Source organism: Erithacus rubecula (genome assembly GCF_903797595.1).
Source record: "Erithacus rubecula genome assembly, chromosome: 16".
NCBI lineage: Eukaryota > Metazoa > Chordata > Aves > Passeriformes > Muscicapidae > Erithacus > Erithacus rubecula.
Window position 1 is genome coordinate 2,566,667 of NC_136668.1, and position 12,367 is coordinate 2,579,033.

Genomic DNA, 12,367 nt, shown 5'->3' on the forward strand with positions numbered 1-12,367 from the left:
CAGTTAGCACAAGAGATTATGAGGCATTTTACAAACCTCGGAAAACTTTGTAAACTGTTGCTGTTTGTGGCATACTGCTATGGAAAGCAGTAATCAGCTTTCCTTTATATATTACATTTCCATGCATAACACACACATAAATCATGGCCATGCTCTTCCCAGCTGCAGGAAGTAACAGACTTATCTGTGGGGAAAGGCAGATGTGTTTAAGTAGTCACCCCAGTTCAAAATAGCAAAGTTCAGAGGAAAAAATGCAGCAGTTCTATGCAAAGGGCTGGTATGCATACCTAGTGACAGCCCAGCATGGCAGCTCCTGGGTACTGAAACTGTACAGTGAGCAGCTGCTGAGAATTCTGATAATGATACCAGTGCATATATTTTGCAAAGAGAAAATAAAGGATAAAAACATGCAGCTAACTGACCTCAGTGGAGTCTCCTTTATCATCCATCTCCCACTGTTAATGACAGTGGTAGGTACAACCACTGAGCACTCAGAACAGCAAGTACCTTCAGGCTATTTTAAGTTAAAGGCCACAGCAGAAATTATCTGGGGCTACAGCCCTCAGAAGGTGACACTCCCTTAAACAAGATCAGCAGGAACTTTAATAAAGCAAGGAATAGGAGGCAGGATGGGATCCTTCCCTTACAAGGGACTTACCATTGTACCCCTCTAGGACAGAATCTATAATAGGTCTTGCTGTTAAATTGTAGACATCCAGCTGTTTACTCTCAGGTCCAAACACTGTATCAAATGTGAATGTCTTAGGAGGCTCATTGGATGAGTCAGTTTTGTGAACAGTTATAGTTCCCCTCATCTCATCCACGCTCACTGCCATTCTGTAGCCCGTAGCTTTCTCCCGGTCATTGAGAGGCCGGCAGCGAACAACCACCTTGACATTGTCACAGCTTTCTGCCTTGTCCAGCTTCTCAGGCTTGTTAATCTATATTTATTAAAAAAAATAAATACACAGGCTGTAACAGCAGCGTAAACACACGATCACAGAGAAGTGTGGGGTGCAAGAAGCTCAGTTCCAGCCCCTGCCATGGGCAGAAACACCTTCCACAGGAGCAGGCTGCTCCAGCCTGGCCTCCAGCACTTCAGGGATGAGACCACAGCTACTGTGGGCAACCTATGCCATGGCCTCACCACCCTCCCAGGGAAGAGCCTCTTCCTAATATCCAATCTAGCCCTGCTGTCTCCCACTGTTGTGTTTAAGCACAAAGACTGTTGAATCAACTTTGGCAGCTACATCTCCACAGGATCATGAATTTGGGGACTTAAAATCAGGACTGGCTTATAATTAAAGTGGAGAGGATAACACACTTAATTTAGGCAATGGGATCTTCTGTTTGCCAACATGGGAACTGAATGAATAACTCTTAAGCATTTCACATTCAACACCATCTATTATTTTTTTTCAATAAACAATTTCACCTTGCAATCTGCAACAAGTTTGCTGGAATTCAGCGCAGCCATGAAATTCGTTTTAGTAACATTGACTATACACTCTCATGCTCACAGAGCACACAGCCAGATACTGGAGAGTGCTGGCTGAAGGGAATTCATTTTAACTACAACCCTCAGTGTGCATGCTTAAGTTTAATTCTTCAGAAAACCTGAATGTTGTATGATAAAACGTCACATTCATTTTCTTTCATGTAGTTACCAAAACAAATATTGAAGCACGGCTGATAAATCTAGACACTCCCCTGGGCTAGAGATGCTGCAGCTGAGCCTTTAACTACTCCTACAGCAACTATACTGGATGTCAAGCCAAATCCTGTTTCCGAGCGCTTCTCCCTCCAGCTGCCACCTGCCCCGATTCCTCTCAGGCCTTTTGCCGTCCTGCCGAGCGCAGAGAGCGGCTCAGCCCCACTCAGCCGGGGGCGGGACGGCACACGAGGCGGCAGCCAAAACCAGGAGCAGGTTTGGGTGTCCCCAGAGCCACCCGGGATACGGGACGAGACCCTCCGGGGCGGCCGGACCTCGGTCCCCGCTGCCCAGGGGCGCCGCCTGCGCGGGGCCGCGCAGTCCCTCATCACCCCCACCCCGCCCGGCCTGACAGGCACCGCCCGCCCTGCGGCTCCTGCGCACATGGGAACGGAGCCCACGGGCCCTGCGAGCCCGGGCGCGGCGGGCAGAGGCGCGCAGTGCCCGCACGGCCCCTGGGGCCGCACCCCGCGTCCCCCGCGGGTCTCACCGGCATGGCGATAGCGATGGCGGCGGCGACAGCCCGGGCGAGGCGGCGGCACCGCGGAACAATAACAGCACCGCGCCTGCGCCCGCCCCGCCCCGCGAGCGGCCCCCGCGCGCTGCAGTGCCCGCGCAGCCAATGGCGAGCGGGGGAGGGCGGGGCCGAAGGAAGCCCAGCCAATGGCGGCGGCGGAGCCACGGCCGGGCGGGGCGTCCCGTCGCCATGGGAACGGCGGGGTGGGCGGGGCGGCCGGATACAGCCCGGGGGGGCGTGGCGATAGCGCGCGGGGCGCGGCCGCGGGCCCGGCGGGGCTCTGAGGGGCGGCGGGTCTGCGAGCGGGTGACAAGGCTCTGAGGGATCCCCTGTGGGGCTGACAGGGCTCCAAGCGGTCTGACACAGCTCTGAGGGATCCCCTGTGGGGCTGACAGGGCTCCAAGCGGTCTGACAGAGCTCTGAGGGATCCCCTGTGGGGCTGACAGGGCTCCAAGCGGTCTGACACAGCTCTGAGGGATCCCCTGTGGGGCTGACAGGGCTCCAAGCGGTCTGACACAGCTCTAAGGGATCTCCTGTGGGGCTGACAGGGCTCTGAGGGATCCCCTGTGGGGCTGACAGGGCTCTGAGGGATCTTCGGTGGGCCTGACAGGGCTCTGAGGGGCTGACAGGGCTCTGAAGGATTTCCAGTGGATCTGACAGGGTTCCCAGTGGGGCTGACAGGGCTCTAAGGGATTTCCAGTGGGTCTGACAGGGCTCTGAGGGATCCCCAGTGGGTTTGACAGGGCTCCAGAGGATCTGACAGGGCTCCACTGCTCTGGAAGGGTTCCAGGGATCTGAGGGGGCTCTGGGTCTCAGACAGGGCTGCAAGCCCCAACCTGTTCTCCACGTAAGGAAGAAAATCCATCTCCTTCTTTTCCTGACTGTAACATTTTGAATTGTGATTAAATAGAGGGACTGCAAACTAATTTAAATATAAACAAGTGGCACATAAATGGGTTAGTCGTGTACTAATGAGGCAGATTTCCAAGTTATTTGTCATTCATTGTAAAGTTTCACAGTGTCCTGCTGGGATCCTCCAGAGCCTCACCTGCTCCTCTCCTACTCACAGCATTTCAGCATCGCATGGTCCACTTATTTACAGGAATTAAATTAAACTATGCCGACAGTTTGTCCTTTCATAATCTGTGTCTTGAAGAGTCAAAGACAGTTTTCCTGAACAGGAGAGGTCCATGAATAGTTTCCCCAGTACCTGATGCCCTGAATCACGCTTGCCCCTAGGTATTTCTGCACTCCCAAATCCTGTTGGCAGGTCACAGGGCATCGTTCCAGCCCCACTCCTCATTACCTTGGCTGTGGCCCTGGGATCCCAGTACAGACACAAACCGAGGGCTGTGGCTCGCTTGTGCTGTGTTTCTGCCCGAGGGATGTAAACAGGAGCAGGAATGTGGACAGAGCTGATCCGTGCCTCCCCACCAAACTGAGCTGTGTATCACAGGGCAGGGACACACCGGTGATGACAGGACAGGGCTATTCACCCAGCCCCAGGTGTGCATCTTCAGGTGAGTCAGGAAGCTTGAAGAGCAGCTGTTCACCAGTCTCTTTGCTCTTCACACTCTGCCAGTGTTACTCAGAGCTGTGCTGCACACACAGGTTCATGGACTAATAATTTAGCACCAGAAAATGTATAACCCAAGGGGCTGCTGAGAGAACAGAGTCATGTGTAGGCAGGCAAAGCTGAGGAATGAGGAAAGATTTGACATAAAATATTGAAACCAGCTTCCCACAGAAAATGCTGCAGGAGGAAAACAAAGGGGTCCAGGATTTGAAGGGAAAGCCGGGAGTGATTTGAGTCATGGATAGATCCTGGGTGGAAGGAAAGGTGGGTGGAAACATGGATGCTGGCAGAGGACCTGGTCCCTGTCGCCCCCGGGCGCTCTGCAGGGCTGGAGGGGCTGCCTGAGAGCTGGCAGCTGGAGCTGCTCTGTTTCGTTCTCAAGGACAGTCAAAACTAGCCAGAGGGCGAGATTTTAATTATTATTTCCCCCCCTCCCCAGCTACACAAGAGTAAACTTCTCATTGCATCAGATAAATCATTGCCGGCTCTCCCTCTGCTGGAACGGTCTGGCTGTGGATGCTCTGACATTCAGTGGCAGCCGAAGTTAAAGTCACACGTGGTTCCTGCTTTCAGGGAAACCTCACAGAGCTTCAGCTTTAGAAATGTAGAGCGGTTTCCAGAGGATGTCATTTGTTTTTTTTTTTAATGAAACTGCAGCGAGAATGGTGTGAGCTTCCAGGAAAAATGGTGAGGAACCACTCTTTGGAAAGAGAAACAGAAATTTTATATCTGGTAACATCTCTTTTCTGTTGTTAAAGAGACATCAAAATGCAAGCCTTTAAATAGTTTCAGGCTGGATGTTCTCATTCACTTGGTACTGATATGATTCAGAGATGTTTATTTCCTGTAAATACTCCCCTTAGTATGGAGAGTGGGATTTCCAAAGTGGTATCTCCAAAGATTAAACTGCTCTGAGGAAAACCTTTAATTGGGAACTCATAAACCTCCTAAGAACAGTCATTTTTGAGCCTTTGTAAAGAAACCATAAGCCTCTATTTGCCAGAAACTTGAAATCAGGTGATAACAAGTTGCAGTGTAATAGCTCTGCAAATGGACAGCCAAATGTGTGAAGCAGGATAAATGGAGTAATCTCCAAATTTCTCAAGTAATTTCACAGCCCAGGAGGGAAGAAGCAGGACTGTGCTGTTTCTCAGCCATCTGACATGTTTTCTTTCATCAGCAACTTCCAGGGAAAATGCATATCAGGATTGCTCTGTCTGCAAACACGCAAGTCCTGTGGCTTCTCCTCAGTTCTCAGTGCTGGAAAGGCATCAAGAGAGGAAATCACACTCAGTACAGGGAGCTGGGATGTTGTTTTATAATTTTGTTTGTTTGTTTTTGTCAGTGGCTCCCATTAGGAAACTGGCTCAAACAGCCTTAGCCAGAAAGGCCAGGATTTGGAAAGTGCCAGTTTTCCAGAATCTCACTGTGAAGGTATCCTCCCCTGTCCTCTTTGGAATTCTCTAAAGGACCCTGCAAAGATAGAATGCTGGTCATGCCATCTGATTCACCTGAATGCAAAAGTCATCCCTCATGGACTAGGCCTATGGAATGGAAGCAGAGGAAAGTCTGGTTTTGTCCCATTTTACATTTTTTTTTGATGCCTTGTATAAACCAGGGACTTTTCATTTTGCTCTGGCTTAGTTAGAAAAGTAGTAGTTTTGGGAAATATGAAATAGTTTGGGATGTGAGAGCAGTCATTCGATGGTAAAACCATAAATTTGGCATATTTTGTTCAGCACTATCTGTGAATTCCATCTGTCAGGGTGGGAGAAGATGGAATTCATTGAGGCCTAACAGAAACCCAGCCTCATTCTAAGCTACCTTAGGAAGAAGCTACGAGACTCCATGGCCTTTGTGTACAATGCAAACAGTTTTGCTTTGCACCATGGAAGAATGTACAGAAGTGCCTTAACAGCCTTGTCTCTTTTTTGCAATAGTCTAGAAATGCTACTTTTTACCAAGTATTTTTACCACCAAATTAAGCAAAATAGTGAAACAGATAATGTGATGAGTAAAGTTAAACAAGTTGGTGTTTAGTCTTGTCTGTTCTGTGTAGCTGCCTGGCCCTTTTACTCCTCCTACAACCATGTTCAGGTGTTCCATAGCTCCTGGGTGCTATTTTCATGGCAGGCATGGTCCTCCCTTTCACCTGAACACAGCTTCAAATGAGATAAAAGAAAGAAAAAGCTCAGTCCATTTTGCCATGTACCTTTGGGGAGTCACAAAGCTGGCCCTGGTCTCAACACTCAGCAAATCCAAGGGCTGTTAAAACTCTTGCAGGGTAATTCAAAACCTACTCCTGACTCCGTTTTCTCTGCTGAGGCTGGCTGAGTGGAACATGTGCTGCATCGAGGCTTCAGCTGTCCCAGGGGGGAATGATGAGCACACTCAGGACCTGTTCAGAAGAGCTCAGTTTGAGAGGCCTGGGTGCTTCCCCCTGCTCCAGTACAACTGAGTACCAGGCCTGTGTAAGCACAGCTAGAGCCAGATGGGTTGGGCAACACAAGTCAGTGCTTTAAACTGCTCCAAAATGTGCCCTTGCCCTCCCTCTGTGGCCACAGCCAACAACTTCCTTCATTTCAACCCTCCAGCCATCTGAAATGCTAATGAGAGCACTTAAAAAGATTTTAGTCTTCCTTTGGAGATATGTTAACAAAATCATCAAAGCCATAACTGTATTTTTATTCTAACTTTTCCTACCCCTCAGGGAACAGATACCTCTCTGTCAGGTTACAAAAAGCAGTTCTCTGGATTGCAGGAATCAGCTCCCAGTTCCAGTTTTATAAACATTTGCCTTAGCCACCAGCATCTTCAACAGGCTGTTGGCATCAGTAAAGGTAAAGATCTCTGCCAGCTTTTCCCTGGCTAGATTACTGATTGGGAATGTAAGGAGCATCAGTTATGTATATCAGCATTTCATCAGTTTATACAGAAAAGCAGGGATGATGTTTGGCAGCAGATTTAGGGAGCAGTCAGGGTCATTGCTGGGGAACACCATTAAACAAATTTATATATACACACATGTATGGACTGGAGTGTTTGATGAGGTTCCACTGACATCATTAGAATTGTTTGTGTGAACTTAGTCCAACTGCTGTGGCAAGTACAAAGAACTCATCTGGTTTTCTCTGCTAAACAGAAAATTTTTCACATTATCACTTTTAATAGTCTGGCTTTTAGACTAGTATTTTTTATTAAACTGTAGGGCTAATCTTTTCTGCCACTGAAGCTATAGTAAAGGCAGGAGATGAGCTGAGTCTTGCAGCTCCCAATTCTACTTAGGTTGATTCTGGCACATAAAAATCACAGAATTAAGGTTAGAAAAGGCCTCTAAGATCATTGAGTCCAACATTTGACTGATCACCACCCTATCAACTAAACCACAGTAGTAAGTGCCACATCAAATCATTTCTTGAACACCCCCAGGGATGTTGACTCTCCCACCTCCCTGGGCAGCCTGTTTAATAACCTCTTCCATGAAGAAATTCTTCCTGAAGTCCAACCTGAACCAATATCTGAAAGTGAGGAGCAACATTGCAGCATAAATACTCTGGCATTGCATAGTCTAAAAATTGTGAGAGACATGAATAAAAATTACACCTATAAGAGGATTTATTCTGCTTCACTTTGAATTTCCTTGATCTATTTCCAGCTCCTGTAGCTAAAATAATTCAGAAGCATCTGTAACTTAAATTAAAATTTGAGACTTGTGTATGTATCATAGAATTATAATACAATTATTTCCCCCAATACACTTATCTTCTTTACTCGGTGTTTTCTTCTTCTCCCTTCAGGCCAAATTAAAATATCTGCAGTGCATTACAATTTCCTGCCTAATCCTTCAGCAAAAACCAATGAAGATGAGGTCTGTATGTTTAGTTTTAAACACACTAAAAGTTGTGCATGTTTCCAGGTCTTTGAACAACTTGGACATAATGAAAGTGCTAATTTGTTTACCCTAAGTAGTCCTGAAGAGGTGAGAATAGCATTTTCAGTCCTGTTTCATTGTTGCTCTGAAGAATTGTGACCTTTAGGGATGAAGGAGTTGTTTTTATTTGTGTCATGGATGAGTTTCTGTCCTGCCCCCAAACCTCTCTCCTCATTTCAGAATCCACAGCAGAGCTCAGTCGAGATGCACATCAGAGCTGTAATTCCCATGCTAGAGCTCCTGGGAGGGCACAGCAAGTGTACAGAACAGAGGTTCTTCAGAAGAAGCTTTAAATAGATGAGTTTGCTTGGAGCCAAAACTGGTTTCTGAACCCAGTGAGGAACTGACTCAGGTCTGCACCTCAAGATGAGAATGTGAAGTCAGCAGCCAGTGAGAAATTACACAGGATATTTCTCATGACAAAAATGCAGTGATAGACTTCTGCAGGCATTTACAAGCATTAGCTAAAAGTATTTCAGATTGCATGCCTTCTCTTTTCTTCCTTCTGCTTTGCAAAATAAGAGGAAAGCCAGGAGCTGGAGTCAGACACACATCTCTGCAAACAGCCACTGTGGTAGTGAAATGTTCTCCACAGCCTTTCTTATTGTTATTGTTCTTTTCCTCTCAGCTACAAAGGAGAAGCTGCTTCAATGACCAAAAGGAACAAGACAACCACAGCAGGCCTTGTAAAACAGGCTGTCAGGAAGCCTGCTGTGAGCAGAACCAGTGGCAGCAGGGATGCCACACTGGGGAGGCTCATGCATGGTTCTTGCTGTGGGCTGGGTCTGCAGGGACCACTCTTCATTTAGGATAGGAGGTACCTGGGAATGAGATCTCCTAGATGGGCATTCTGCTTGACATAAAATTGTTTAAACCTGTCAGATCCCTTCACAATACAGAGAAGCTCACACAGCACTGTATAGGATGTTTGTTTCTTTATTTTTTTTTGTTTTACTTTTTAAAAATTTTTTTACAGGTAATACTGTCAGTGCAGATGCTAGTGGTGCAGAGCAGATGTAAACACTCTCCAGCCGAGATCTTGAGAATGGAAAGAATGATACTGGATAAGCTTCAGTGGGATCTTTACACAGCAACACCATTGGATTTCTTAAAACATTGTAAGCACTATGTTTTGCAATGTTTTTTCTTTAAAGAAACAACTCCTTATCAAGTAAGACTAAAAAACACAGATACACACACACACACCCCCACACATTCTTCCCAAGATGTTTGGCAAACTACCTGTTCCTACCTATCTTCAAGCCTTTTAAAGAATATTACAGGAATTATATTTTAATTTTTTTACAATTTTCTGCTATTTAAAACCTTCTATTTTGTTCAAAAAAATTTACTCTCATCTTTAAAGGACAACTGAATGGACATTAAAAAGATTCTCATAATATAACAACTATATGCCTTCTTTATTTTTTTTAAATACAAGCTGCAAAAATATTTCTAACTATTTCCCTTCTATTAATACTGTACATAGAAAGCTGTCAGAGTTTTGCTACATTTCACACACAGTTTTTTTTAAAAACTATTTTCCTTTTCATCCCACTAATTATTCATTTATGCAATGAGACTACCCTGATCTGGCACTTAGTTCACATTGCAGTTACTAAACATTTAATAGAAACAATTAAATTTTGTCTTCAAGAAATAATCATGTGCTAGTAAGGCAAAATTCTTGTGATACGAAAACATCCTGGATCCCTATTTTAAGGTCATGTGCAAATATTAAGCCATTTTAGGCTGCTGATTGTAAAAACTGCCTTTCATAGGTGATTGTTTCCTTGCTGAATTCAGAGTGCAGTGTTAGTAGTTTTACTGGATTTGGAGCTGCTAGCCTGAATTGAATCTCCTGGACAGCAGTCTGGATAATGCAGAAACCTCAGAAATTGTTAGGAAACACAGACCTCATACATTCATTATCAGCTCAAAAAACCAGTTCAATGATTGGCAAGTACAAACACAAACACAAAAAGAGGAAAAAAACAGAAAAGAAAGTGGGGGAAGCCTTCAAGTTTCCTGATATGAGATGAAATTCATCTGTACTTTTGGGTGATGACATGAAAACATATAAACTTCACTAACCTCTGCTTTTCTTTTCATATATATATGTGTATATATATATATATGTACACTTTATCTTCTCTGCAGCTCCATGCCATGGTGATGTCCAGCTGGCCCCATCTCCCACCCAGACTGCCTCAGAGGAATCCTTCCCTCCATGTTGCACTCTTGACCAAGCAGCTGCAGCACTGTATGGCCTGCCACCAACTTGTGCAGTTTAAGGGCTCCACGTTGGCTTTGGTGATCATCACCTTGGAGCTGGAGAGGCAGACTCCTGGTTGGTTTCCTGTTATTACTGATCTGCTAAAAAAAGCACAGGTAGGAAGCAAAATGGCTTTTGGTCACAAATCCTGAAGGCAGGGCATGATAAATGAATAAAGCCATGTGTATTTACAGCCAATATTGCACTTCAGCAGCTCCTGAGAATTGTGTCCTTGTTCTGCCTTTGCTGCAGACCTTTCTGGTGCTAAAAAAGGGAACAAACGTGCAGTTCAGGGGTGGGACTGGGGAGAGGGACATCCCTTTGGCAGGGAAGGCAGGGTTCCAGATTCTTGGCTACAGATAGCCCCCTGCATCTTGAGCCAGGAGAGATTCTCTCATGATGGGAGAGTCTACCAGAAAACTGCCCAGTTTCCTCAGCCTCCCTCTGAACACTGAGAAAACTTTTAAGTGCAGTCACATTGCTCTGAAAATATGATCAGTTTGACTTCTAATGAATCAAGACAAGCTCTGCTTTTTAATTTTTTTAAGCTTTTCCCCAGTTTCATAAAACACATGCCTCTTAAGAGAGCATACTTAGAAGGATAAAGACCCAGGCTGTCTGCTTGCCACCCACCCATTTTAAGGTCTTGAATTTGTCTGAAATAACCTGGTCTCTTGCTGTCCCTGCTGCCCTTTGTTTCCTGCAAAAAGGAAACACTTGCCCACGTTCTGTGTAGTGGAAGGAGTAGTAGTAGTTATCAGGAGCACCTGGATAAGTGTTTTCCACCAGCATCTTTCTGCAATGCATCTACTGAGGCAGGCAGCCTGTCCCTGCCTCCCAATAATTACAAAGTGTCAGGGGCAGTGGCCAGACAAGAGAGTCATTTACCCAGAACTTAAAATAAATCTGCATCTTTCTTTACAGGTAAACAGCACTGAACTCATCCACTGCAAGAGCTTGTGGATCAAGAGTTAATGTGCTTGCAGCCCCTCAATGCTGTTTATGTTTTCTGTCCCATCAGTCAATCTCTGCAGGGCCATCCCAAGGCAAGGCTACCCTGCCTTACATCACCCTTCTGAATGGAAGAGTTCCCATCAAGGGAGATTTCAGCACCTGTTTCAGCACCTTTCACACTCCAGCCCAAATTCCTGATCAACTGAAGAATGCTGTGATGGATTCAGACACCTGAACAGTGAGGATGGGGAAGGCAGTGCTAGTAGGATGAACTCAGGAGGCTCCTGCCCTCAACTGAGCTGCCCCTGTCCTCCCTTACAGCCCTGAGAAGGACTAGGGGAGAATTATTGCTTGGATGCAGCACCTGCAGAACCAGCAAGTCCCAGCAAAAAAAACAACCAGAACAACAGAGCCAAAGTGTCACTGTGCTTCTCAGAGGTTAAAGACAATTGGTGTTATCAGTCTATTTTTTATGTCCTTCCTAAGCAGTTTGTGCTACCCCTCAGTTTTAAGATTATGTAAAGACAAAACACTGGGGAGGATTCAGTCACAGTCCTTCAACCCAGGGGTTCATTTGGCAGGCAGCTAGAAACTTCATGGAGAACCAAATGCCTCAGAGTTTATTTTTAAACAGCCATGATGAAGTTTGACAGATTGAGTCTTTCATCCAGCTCATACCATTGTTCTCTCATCAGAGCTAATCTGGCTCAACCCATGGGAGTCTGAGCAGGGTGGCTGTTGAGGAATGGGCAGCCCCCACTGCTGTCTCTGCAGGAGTTCTCAGATGGAACCAAGGTTTTGATTCAGCAGTGAGAAACTTGAATCAAACCTTCAGTCTTCCTTAATGCCTTACCTTGTAATCCAGGGGCTGGGATCTATGCTTTGTCCTGGTTAAACCATTACAGACTCTACCACAGCTCCTATGAAATTTGGGAAATTTCTTGTCTACAATCACCATTGCCTTGGGCTCTCACTAACCAGCATGTGCTGGTCAGGGTTTTTAAAATTTATTCTGTTTTACCAGACTAGACAATATAAAAATGCTTTAATAATTCCTCTCCACCACTACAACCACATTATTTCTTACAAATTGCCAATCTTCATAGCAAAGTGGTTTCACAAAGGTCAGATTAAACCTTTCTTGCACTTTCAAAAACCAGCTTCACACATCCTTTTAAAATCAGTGGAGGTTTTGTTTTAAACAATAGGCATTTTTAGGTGATTGTTACCTTAGCTTGAGGGTATAATCTGGCCAGTATGGGATGGGTAACAGCACCATACCTGCCATCCTGTCACAGAACAAAAGGGGGGTTTCACAGGGACTGGACAGGCTGAATGCTGAGCAGGTGTCTCGTGTAATGACATGGGATAAGTAACTTTGAGACACGGGACAGGAGCAAGGA

At 45.8% G+C, this 12,367-nt stretch overlaps 2 protein-coding genes across 3 annotated transcripts in view; one reads left to right on the forward strand and one right to left on the reverse strand.

Annotated features, from left to right (window-relative positions):
* The window catches only part of KIF3A (kinesin family member 3A), a 20,122-nt gene extending 17,841 nt beyond the window's left edge, over nucleotides 1-2,281 (reverse strand). For both annotated transcript variants that reach the window (XM_079319767.1, XM_079319768.1), the window contains exons 1-2: nucleotides 2,202-2,281; nucleotides 659-941 (exon numbers count right to left, since the gene is read on the reverse strand). In XM_079319767.1, the coding sequence (XP_079175893.1) occupies nucleotides 659-941; nucleotides 2,202-2,207 (289 nt within the window). In that variant the 5' untranslated portion in view covers nucleotides 2,208-2,281. The remainder of the gene's footprint in view (nucleotides 1-658; nucleotides 942-2,201) is intronic.
* CCNI2 (cyclin I family member 2) lies at nucleotides 2,218-11,428 on the forward strand (the record flags this gene model as incomplete). The annotated part of the gene is given in 11 exon segments (XM_079319893.1): nucleotides 2,218-2,431; nucleotides 5,150-5,238; nucleotides 6,515-6,545; nucleotides 6,548-6,588; nucleotides 6,594-6,644; nucleotides 7,602-7,676; nucleotides 8,712-8,846; nucleotides 8,848-8,853; nucleotides 9,896-10,126; nucleotides 10,935-10,958; nucleotides 10,964-11,428. Coding segments are annotated over 11 exon segments (1,023 nt in total). The 3' UTR covers nucleotides 11,090-11,428.
* Between the last annotated feature and the right edge of the window lie 939 nt (nucleotides 11,429-12,367).